Source organism: Lycium barbarum, chromosome 11 (genome assembly GCF_019175385.1).
Source record: "Lycium barbarum isolate Lr01 chromosome 11, ASM1917538v2, whole genome shotgun sequence".
NCBI lineage: Eukaryota > Viridiplantae > Streptophyta > Magnoliopsida > Solanales > Solanaceae > Lycium > Lycium barbarum.
In genome coordinates this window covers 18,081,299-18,093,343 of record NC_083347.1, presented here as the reverse complement: position 1 = coordinate 18,093,343, position 12,045 = coordinate 18,081,299, and the positions used below count along the sequence as shown (strand labels likewise).

At 33.7% G+C, this 12,045-nt stretch overlaps 1 protein-coding gene across 1 annotated transcript; it reads left to right on the top strand.

Moving 5' to 3' along the window:
- Positions 1-674: 674 nt before the first annotated feature.
- Positions 675-3,212, top strand: LOC132618910 (indole-3-acetic acid-amido synthetase GH3.6-like). The gene is made up of 3 exons (XM_060333904.1): positions 675-1,075; positions 1,349-2,259; positions 2,418-3,212. The coding sequence occupies exons 1-3, from the start codon at positions 759-761 to the stop codon at positions 2,999-3,001; spliced, it is 1,812 nt and encodes a 603-aa protein (XP_060189887.1). The 5' UTR covers positions 675-758; the 3' UTR covers positions 3,002-3,212.
- Positions 3,213-12,045: the final 8,833 nt, after the last annotated feature.

The window sequence follows — 12,045 nt, the reverse complement described above, 5'->3', positions numbered from 1 at the left end:
AATATGGGCCGGTGAGAATAACACTCTTTTATATTTAATTAATTTTTATTCTATTTTTATATTATTCTTAATAATGTTTTTTTTTTATTTCCGTAAAAATGTAATGGTATGAAAAAGCCATGTATTTGCCATTTTTTCTTTTGCTCAATCAAACGCCCACATGTAAAATCAGAGTTTATTGCATGCACCAAGTTTGGGTAGATCTTCTCCGTTATATTACCCTTATTAATAAGCCGTTTCGATTTTTCACTTGGAGCCTGTTTGGCTTATTTTTTGGGATAGTCTAACTTATTTTTTTTTTGGCTTATAAGCTGAAAAGCTGTTTTCAGCTTATAAGCTGTTTTAGATAAGCTAAGTCAAATGGGACCCAATTATTTTTTTAAACTTATTTTAAACACAAAATCACTTTAAGCTGACCAGCCAAACACTCAAAAAAGCTGAAAACAACTTATAACCAACTTATAAGTCAATCCAAACGGGCTCTTGAACCCAAACTTCACTTGTCAAGGTAGAAAAGTCAAAATTTCATAAACAAAGATTTTGCATCCGCATTTACCATTTCACCCCTAGACTTTGTTTACTGTTTCATTGAATTCTTTGTTTCCAAATAGGGGGGTCACACACCCCACCTTTCTCCTATATATATTTCTGTCATTTCCCTTTCTTCAACAGAACTTCTAATCATCATTCCACAAAATTTTCTTCATCTCTCTAATTGTTCCCTTCATTTTGTTTTCTGATTTTAATCTAAAAAAACCATGCCAGAGGCTCCTTCTACTTTGTCAGATGATGGAAGTTTTGACGAAAACAAGAAAAAACTTCTTCAATTCTTTGAATACATCACTACTGATGCAGATGAAGTTCAAAAAAAGGTTCTTAATGAGATACTTTCTCGTAATATTGGTGTTGAGTACTTACAAAGGCATGGCCTTAATGGAAATACTGACTATGAAAATTTCAAAGAAATCATGCCCGTTGTCACCTATGAAGATCTCAAACCTGATATTGATCGTATTGCTGATGGTGATCGTTCATCCATCCTTTGTTCTCAACCAATTTCCGAGTTCTTGACAAGGTTAGTCCATCAATTACGTTGGTTTTGTTTTATCAAAGATACAGCTTGCAAGTATAGATATATGTTGATTGGACTAATTCTGAACTCACTGACTGATAAAAAATTCTAGATTCGCCTTGCATTAAGCATGTACCAAATGTATCTAGTTGCACTACTTGATGAGTTAAATTTGATAGTGGATATAAAGAAAGTTATCTTTCTCTATGCAATAATTGTTTTTAGACAAGTTTGTTAATGCACCAATTTTATTTTATTTTATTTTTTAATTTATAGTTCGGGCACGTCCGGGGGAGAGAGGAAATTGATGCCAACAGTTGAAGAAGAGCTAGGGAGAAGGTCATTGTTGTACAGCCTTTTAATGCCAGTGATGGATCAATTTGTGCCAGATTTGGAAAAGGGCAAAGGAATGTACTTTTTGTTCATAAAATCAGAAGCCAAAACTCCAGGTGGTTTATTAGCTCGTCCAGTTCTAACAAGTTACTATAAAAGTTCGTATTTCAAGAAAAGGCCTTATGATCCTTACACAAATTATACAAGCCCAGATGAAACAATTCTTTGTCTAGATTCATATCAAAGCATGTACTCTCAAATGCTTTGTGGCCTTTGCCAAAATACTCAAGTTTTTCGTGTTGGGGCTGTTTTTGCTTCTGGTTTTATCCGTGCTATTCGTTTCCTGGAAAAGCACTGGCCTCTTCTTTGCGACGATATTAGAACTGGAACGCTAAATTCCCAAATAACAGACCCTTTGGTGCGTGAAGCTGTGATGAAAATTCTCAAACCGAATCCCAAGCTTGCAGAATTTATTGAAACTGAATGTAGGAAAGAATCAGGGAAAGGGATTATTCCTAGATTATGGCCTAATACAAAGTACATCGATGTAATTGTGACAGGAACTATGTCACAATATATTCCGACTCTTAATTATTATGGCAGTGATCTACCACTTGTTTGTACCATGTATGCTTCTTCTGAGTGCTACTTTGGTATAAATCTTAATCCTCTTTGTAAACCTAGTGAAGTTGCTTATACCCTCATACCTACCATGGGCTTTTTCGAGTTCTTGCCCGTTGCTCGTGAGGATGAAGGGCCAGAAAAATCTAAACCATATAACAAAAATGATTTGGTAGATCTTGTTGACGTCAAACTTGGACAAGAATATGAGCTCGTGGTAACCACTTATGCAGGTAATATTACTCTCCCTGGTCCACTTTATATGACACTATCGCTCTTTAGAGTGTGAAAGAAACTTTTTGTTTAACCACTATTAGTTCAAGTACTTTTTATGTATGTAATTCCGATTTATAGTATTTTTTATGTAATGTTACATGTGAATTTTTTTCAGGATTGTATCGTTATCGTGTTGGTGACATACTGAAAGTTGCTGGATTCAAGAACAAGGCGCCCCAATTTCATTTCGTGTGCAGAAAAAATGTGGCATTAAGCATCGACTCTGACAAAACAGATGAAGTCGAGCTACATGACGCTGTTGTAAAAGCATCGACTCATCTGTTACCATTCGAAGCATCTCTAACGGAATACACAAGTTATGCTGACACAACAACAATTCCAGGACACTACGTTTTGTACTGGGAAATTAACCAAAGCTCTGAAACATTAATCCCAACATTAGTGTTCGAAGATTGTTGTCTCACGATTGAAGAATCATTAAACAGTGTTTATCGACAGTGTCGCGTTTCGGATAAATCAATTGGTCCCCTGGAAATAAAGGTAGTTGAAAATGGTACATTTGATAAGCTTATGGATTATGCTATTAGCAATGGTGCTTCAATTAATCAGTACAAAGCACCTAGGTGTGTTAAGTATGCTCCAATTATTGAGTTATTGAACGCAAGAGTTGTTTCAAGTTATTTTAGCCCAAAATGTCCTAAATGGGTTCCAGGTCAGAAGCAATGGTGCTCAAGCTAAGAGAAGTGCACAGAATTAAACTTAATTAGAAGTTAGATTAGGGAATTTAATTTCTACTGTATTGTCCAGTTTACTACTGTTTCTTTTGTTTCTTTTTTTGTGTGGGTGTTTTGTTGTTCATGTACAGAATGTAAGTTGTCTTTTATTTTTCCATGTACTTAGTATCACTAAATTCCAACAATAAGCAACATGGGGGTTGGAATTATTGGAATTCCCATCCGATTACAAACAAGTCTTAGACATTTGTGTGGGTTTAAATCATCTCATTAAGAGTAATGAGAGTTTTAAAGCTAAACTATCTCTAAATATAGAAAGATGACATTGTTTTCTAGACAAACTGAAAAACGTGTCACTTAAATTGAAATAGACGGGGTACCAAAAATTCAAATTGATCCATCATGTTCTGAATTGATTCGTATTCCATCGATGAATTTGTTTATACTACATATAAGAGAATTAAAGAAAGTAGCATCAGCAGTCGTATGTGAAATAAAATTTATTGTGGACTTAGATTTAGATTTATAGCATAGTTTGTAATTTAAAGCATGTGCAAGCACAATTGTTGCTGCATACATGTTACTCTTTCGACTGAATTAATACTCTACTACCTTAAATTAGTTGTCCAGTGACTTCTTCTTGTTATTCCTTATGATGTTGCCGCCCCGATGATTTGGTCGGTCTTCATTTGATATTTTTTGTCTTTCTTGACTTGATCTTGTATTTAAAGAGGGTTTTTTTCATCTTTGCATTAATTAGGCTAGAAGTTTTTTTTTAGGGAACACTTTATTCTTCATTGCGAGACTTTTGTGTGCAAATGTAGATTTAATTAAGTCCCAATATGAGTACCGGACCACAGATGGAAAACCCCAAAAAAAATATTACTCCTCTGTCCCAAAAAGATTGTCCTCCTTTTCTTTTTAGTCTGTCCCAAAAAGATTGTCCCCTTTCTATATTTAGAAACAATTTAACTTTATGAGATGATTTACAGTCATATAAATATCTAAGGCTTACTTTGGACTACACATTTCAAAAGTAGTCTTTTATTTCTTAAACTTTGTGTCAAGTCAAAAGAGGACAATCTTTTTGGAACGGAAGGAGTATCTTTTTTGTTCTTCTTTTACCTTAAAAGTAAAGCTAATTCTTCGATAGAGTAAATTCGGTTAAAACTCCATCTGAAATCTCCGATTTTCAACAAGATTAACATTTGTCTGAAAGTAGTGAACTTTTTGTAGTGTTTCCCCCATTTTGAACTCTTTTGTATACATCTATACTAGAATATATATACCAGACATGAAAGAGAGATGAGGAAATCAGCTAATTAACGTTTAATTGGTATAAATAAACTAATTTGAGAATGCCATTTAATTTGGATTGGGCTCCTCTGCATTTTCCCAAATTCTATCTTAGATTAGAGACACATGGCATGAGTTAAAATTAATGATTAAGATTTAATTGACTAAAGCAAGACCCTAATCATGATTTACATAATTAATAACTTATCCATAAATATATTAAACTTATATTCTCTCTCTTCCTATTTTACTTTTCCTACACAGTAAAATATATTTTCTCCTTTACCCGATTACTTTTCCCACTTAATTTTTTTCCCTACCCAGAAATAGACCCCATTATTCAATTGGTGATATTTTTCATTTTTTTCAATTATGATGCTTACTAATTCACATAATATAGACTTCATTATTCAATTGGTAATTGTATATTTCTAAAAGAGTAGTCTATACTCCAGAAAATATCACCATTAAAGAGTAGTCATAATTGAAAAAAAATGGAATATTAAAATAGGAAGAGAGAGAAAATATTTTAATATATTTATGGATAAGTTATTAATTATATAAATCATGGTTGGAGAGTCTTGTTTTAGTCAATTAAATCTTAGCCATTAATTTTAATTCATGTCATGTGTCTCTAATCTAATGTAGAACTTGAGGAAAATGGAAAGATGGGAAATGGAGAGGAGTCCAATCCGTAATAGGAAGAGAGAAGTTTTTTTAATATATTTATGGATAAGTTATTAATTATATAAATCATGGTTAGAGAGCCTTGCTTTAGTCAATTAAATCTTAGCCATTAATTTTAATCCATGTCATATATCTCTAATCTAATGTAGAACTTGAAGAAAATGGAGAGATAGAGAAATGAAGAGGAGTCCAATCCGTTTAATTTTGACTAAATTGTCTAACCTAGCTATATTGAGAATGCAAGTTTCGTGAAACCTAATGCGACATAAAAAGCATAAGCAAACCACAGATACCTAGCTCATAAGTAGGGGTAAGTTTGGCAAAAGCTTAAAGAATACGTAGATAAGTGAGATTTCTTTTAATCTGGTAATTATCATAGGTCATGATTAACGGATTCAGTGAGCTGTGTCCATCATTTGATCAACTTTAAGATACAAACGAAACACAACATACAAAATATAAATAACAAAAATGTATATAATCCAAGGACCAGCATTACATTATATGAGGCAATAAGGACAAACACCCTTTAATTTCAAATTAGGATTATTTCAACTATAATTTCCCTCTCCTTTAATTTGCCATCTTATGAAGTGGAAGCTCTATTTGTTCCGTAAGCTAGAAGGGGACAAAAAAACAGAAAAAAGAAGAGAAAAGAGTATAGGTAAGCATTATATACAACCTACTATATATGATAGATTAGGCCCTAGATTCTGTTCCCACATGTTATTAACAAAACAAAGTCTATGCACACATATAGGTGCTTGGCACACCTTTATATATGTACATAAATTTTCTTGACATTTTTTGTATGATTATGCAATATAAAAAATATTTATACGTTGAGGTTACTTATAAAATAATTATACGTAAATGAATAAATATTAATATCCACTTTGTTCCAATTAAGTGACATTCTTTCCTTTTTAGTTAGTCGAGTCAATTTTTATATTTAGTACAGTAATAATTTTATTACTTAACTTTCTAGTTTACCTTAATGCAATCGTTTGCAACCATAAAAAAATTGTATAGTTTGTTTTAGACCACATGTTTCTCAAAAGTCTTTCTTTGATAGATTTTGTGTCAACACTATCACATAAATTAGAATGGATGAAGTAATTGGTGACCTGGTGAAAAATGACGACTAATTTTCTATCACAGATTAAACTACATCAATAGAGTGAGCAAATTTTATATTTTCTCTGTATATTATAACTTAATTGAATCTTTTTTTCTAATGTGAACTTCTTTTAGCAGTTGACATTCGAATATCTAACCTTTAAGTTTTGCTTGAACAACTTTCCTTCAACTTTTTGGGAAAATATATTGTCTGATTCCAGAAAGATATGCATAATTACATCTATTATAATTGAATCTTGATCAAAAGTCTCACATCTTTTCATGCGCCAAATAGGAGTCTAAACCAATAATACATCTTAAAGCAAAGTCTCACACTACTTAGAGCCCGTTCGAATAGGCTTATAAGTTGCTTATAAGTTGTTTTTAATTTTTTTGAGTGTTTGGCTGACCAGCTTAAAGTCATTTTGTGCTTAAAATAAGCTCAAAAAAATAATTGGGCCCATTTGACTTAACTTATCTAAAGCAGTTTATAAGCTGAAAACAGCTTATAAGCCAAAACAAAAAAATTAGACTATCCTAACTTATTTTTTTTAGCTTATAAGCTGCAAACAGCTTATAGGCATAAGCCAAGAAGTAGTTTTGAATAATCAAAACTGATTCAGTAGGTAGTCACCTAATAACTAATAGTATTTCTTAATAAGGACTTACTTGAAGTGTATGAATAATTTAGTGTATTGAATATACTTGGTGTTGTAGTTTTACCATTTCTTCACGAAATGGAAAACTAGACTATTTCTATTTTTAATCGTCTTTCAGCTGGATGGTTGATGTAACTGATCACTGCAATAATGGAACTCCCAGAGAGAAAAATAGTGGCTCAAAGCTAATTGGATTTAGTAGAATCTTAACTTCCTAAGGCCCTATTTGGACATGGTTTGAAATCATGTTTGGACATGCAATTTGGATATTTTAAGGAGTATTTTCTCTTATAGACATAAAAACCCCACAAGTTGTGAAAACTATCAAAACATTCTCAATTCTTATACAATCTTACCAAATGAGCAAGTCATAGTTCATAACAAAATTAATACGCTAATTCATAACAACCGGTTCAAAATTACTACCAGAAGACCTTTCTAAAAATACAACATCAATTGATCAAATTTTAGTTCAATAAACAAAATTAAACTATGGATCTTTTTTTACAAAATTAAAAGGTTGGTAGACATAAATAAAATTTGGTGGAAGTTAAAATGATTGGTAAATGATTGATGGGAGTAATTGTTAAAAATATCTACCACGTTATGGGTCTTTTTTTACAAAATATAAACTTATGGGTTAAATTTTATATTGAAACCATGGTTTCAAACCATGCGTAAAAAAGCATGTCCAAACGCTGGTTTGAAACCATGATTTCAAAACTCATGGCCAAACGCCTACTATGTTCACAGAGCTAGCTAATAGAATAATTGTGCTTCCAAGACAAACTAGAATCAACATGGGATCAGGGGCGGATCCACACCATTCGCGAACTCACACCTTTTATTCGAATCTTGTATTTATAATGTGAAATCCTTCAAATATATAAGAAATTTAAGCTGAGAACCCAGTAACAACAGACACTGCTAACTGGAAACCCACAAACTTCAAATCCTGGATCCGCCTCTACATGGGATAATAGAATAATATTAGCCTTCATTATCGAAAATATTCAACACCTATTATTAAGAGACGATGGAAGATAATAATTGTGCTTCCAAGACAAACTAGAATCAACATAGGATAATACTAGTATATACTTATCCATATTTAAAAAAGAAAAAAAGAAAAAAAAAAGAACGAACTGTTTAGAAATTAGTTGGGCTTTAAGCCTAGTAGAATACTACAATTTGTGCATTTTGCTAGTTCCGTAGATTCCAACAATCAGTTGTAACTTCAACGAAAATGGATTTATCTGTATGGCAACGGTAAAAATTGTAGCCCACGTAGAAATGGCAAAATCAGAAAATATGATTTGTCCCATTCATTTAAATTTGGACGTATAAAGACCCATGCATTTCTATTAGCTCAACTCAAATTGATCCACCAAAATAACTTAAAATTGACTCTTTTGAACCTTGATAAAATACATAATTTTTAAATATAATATCTGACAACGAAGAAAAGAAAGTTTTATTTATTTGTTTGGTACCAAAACTGTTACACCCCGTATTCTAGAACCAAGGTTAGACACGTATCGTTAGAGTTTTAACGAAAATTTTGAAGGTTTGATAGTTTTGCGAAAATGGTTGACAGGCCTAATTCGGGCACCTGTAACGCCTTGATTAGTTGGGAATTTGGAAAAGATCTCTAGATGAAAGTTGTAGTACGTAGAAATACCTTTCCATGCATATAAGGATCAGGCCAATCGGAGATCGTAGAAAGGAGATATGATCGTCGCAAGATGACTAATAATAAGGTGCTCAAGATTGGATAGAATCGGCTAAGTTTACGGCAGGTCTTCCTTCCAGCCCAATTTCGTGAAAATCTGTTGAGTATTTGAGAAAACTTAAAATATTAAAGTTGTGGATCTTTGAAATACCTTTACAACTGTATATTATGGATCTCAAGAGGACATGTGAGTAAAACGTTATTTACTAACCTGCGACAAGCTGTGGCGCAACCTGCGTTTCGCAGGTTCTGTCTGCGGCACAACCTGTGTTTCGCAGTTTGAGCACCAAAAATCATGCCTTGCTGTCACCATCTGCGTTGGGGCTGCGTCCAGCAGGTCACGGCTACATCCCACAGGTCGTGTCGCAGGTCGTGCTCGGCTATAAAAGTACATATTGTGAAATTTTTCAAAATAATTCATTACACTTCGTTTTTGGCCTACTTTTTGAGGAGAAAAGACCCTACAACTTCCCCAAACCTCCTAAGGTGAATTCTTCCTCAAACCCCAAGTATTTTTCCATCATATTAACAGTGAATAACACCCATAGACGGATTATTAACAAGATTCTACTCCACAATCCTAAGGTTCTCAAGAAAACCCTTCTCAAGGATTCAAGTTCATATTTTTGGGATTCTTCTCCAAAAGATTTGGAGCGATTAAGGTATGTAAGACTTTCCTATTCTAATCGATTATAGCTTTGAATGAGTGATTATCGACTTTAATTTCTTCAGAGATAAGTTAATGGGTTAGTTAGTAAGAAGCGTATGAACTATTATATGGTTTGGATTGTTGACTTAGGGTTGTTGCAATCATATGGATGATGAAGAATGATGTTAATTATATCTATTTGAGGTTGTAGAATCACCTTGAAGCAAGAGGTTGGGTAACTGGATGAAGAAACACTATTAATGAAGGTTGTAGAGCTTTATGGCCACCAAGTGTTTGATAAAATGCATAGATGACCAAAACATGAGATACTTGCTACTATTGAATCCCTTTGACTTGTATTGTTATAGATTAAGGTTGAAAAGGTTGACGAAAGTTGTATCATGCTCAAAGGTCAAAGTTAAGGTCTGTGAGGCAAACGTAACTCTCTATGTTTGGGAATGTTAATGATTCTCCCTAGGCCACGTTCTTTTACAACGTTACTAATTGTCTCAGAAATATAATTAAGCTTAGTTCCTTCAATAGTTGCAAAACTTTTATTCTCTACTTTCGTAATTCGTTCATGACTTTCATTCCGAACGTTGTGAGCTCAGTACGTAATCGATATAGACTCGTGTTTGATACCCATGAGTCTCAGTCTAGAATACTCAGCATGTTTTAAAATAGTTAAAGCTTCAGGTCTCATAATCAGTTCACGAATATATGTCTCAACGAGTCATTGCTCAGTATGTTAGTGTTGTACTTTTCAGCATGATTCTCAATTCTTTTATATAAATTGTTTAATGTTGAACACCTGTGTTTTGGGCTTGAGGCCATAGTTATGTATACGTATACTTAGGCCTGAGGCCACAGACTTGTGCACTTATATTGGGCCTGATGCCACAAATTATGATTTCAGTAAGCAGGTGATTCTTCATTTCGAACAGGAAGTATTCTTATCTTTACTTTTTTTGTTCGATCACTTCAGTTATCAAATCAGTTTCAGTTTCAGTACTTACAGTTCTTTCTTTCAGTTGCTTTACATACCAATACAATTCAAATGTACTGACGTCCCTTTTGCCCGAGGCCTGTATCTCGCGATGCAGGTAACGATTTACAGGTTGACGATTCTGCTTGCTAGGACATTCTCGTATCAGCTGCTTAGTGAGCCCCAGTCCCCTTGGGATGTTATCGTACTTTCAGTCTTTATAGTATTTCAGTCGGTGAGGTATGCCGGAGGCCTTGTCCCGATAAACAGTTAGCAGTTCAGTACTCTTTAGAGGCTTCATAGACTATAGTCCAGTCAGTCAGATGTTTAGCAGCTTTTGTGTTAGCCTTGTCGGCTACTTATTTAGACTTTCAGACTTATTCAGTATTTCCGCATTTATGATATCTCAGTCAGACTTTAGTTGAACAGCACGTGTTAAGGTTATTTCTGTATTTAGTATGTTTTGATACCAAATGTTGATTCAGCCACTAGTAGGTTTGCTCGGTCACATGCAGTCAGGCACCGAATGTCGTCTTACGCCTAGGCCATGGTTCGGGGCGTGGCATAAACAAATTATAAAAGAACAATCAAAGAAAACAAAACTTCATAAGAGTTGGACAGGTTGAATTATGACCCATTATTTAGACTGTCTCGGCCGAACTCATCTCAGTCCAAGTATCTTTTAGGCAGGGTTGGACAATGACCGTTTTATTGATTCAATCTATTTTGATTCAGCCCAAACCCGGCTTATTTACAAGATAGCTTTGAAGGTGTTTTGAACTTTTGACTTTGGTTGCATCAAATCTCAATTTTTAACTTTTTGACCTTGAAGGTTAGTCTATGAGGCAAGTGGGAGTCAAAAGTTCAAAATCATCCATTTATAAAGTCATATGATAATGTCCTGGCCCAAACCGTCTATTTGGCACCCGAACTCTAGGAAAATCAACCAAATTATGTTCAAAAACTTGGGCATAAGCTTTCTTATGGAAGTAATCAATGTGTTAAAGCATGATCACCGAGTCGGAATACACGTGAAAGTTGATTTAAACTATGATAAAGAAAATTAAGCAGTGAATACATTAAAACCAAACAACAACAATGAATTCAAATGATAATGGACCGGGGAGAAGGTGTAGGAAATTAATGACAAGAAGACTTGTACAAGTTGGCTAAATCTTTGACAAAATTCATTTATTATATTCAACAGCATAGTTCGCTTTCAATCTCTTCACTCTTTGGTAGCTAAAATCGATCAAATTAAAAAACAAATGAACATGTGGACTGTAAATGGATCAAACTCATTGAATATATGTAATTGACTCTAGCTTATGTATTATTTTCTCTATAGAAATGACTTGTTGCACGCTTTGCTGTTTTATTAAATAGCCACAGACCCTTATCCATAAATGCATGAAACCAAAATCTACTACTGTTTTCATGCATGCAATGCCCCCCTATAAATTAGACAACTTTCCTTAGTTTCTTCCAATTGTCTTTGCTATATGACAAAGTGACTCACTCGTGAACCATTCCTGTCTTGTCAATATGTTGTAGTCCTTCGTGTAGATTTGTTGTAACAGCTGTAACCAGATAGATTTTTTTTCTAATTTTTTGGAAGTTGTTGTCTCATCTTAATTTTCAATATCATGAGTAGTTTATTGGATTTTTTCAATTTTTCCTAATCCATTGACCAAGTATCAATTGTATGATCAGTGGATTATTGGGATATGATGACTGGTACTCATGGGGTGGCAAAGTTAACCCAATAGAAACTTGGCCCGCCCAATCCAGCCTATCTTGATCTGACCAAATCAGCCATTTAAAAGTTGGGCTAGTTTGGACTAAGTATGCAGTCCAAACTAACCCATGTGAATCTTTTGATAATTGTTTTTTTTTGTTTGGTAACATGGAGGTCAAAAGC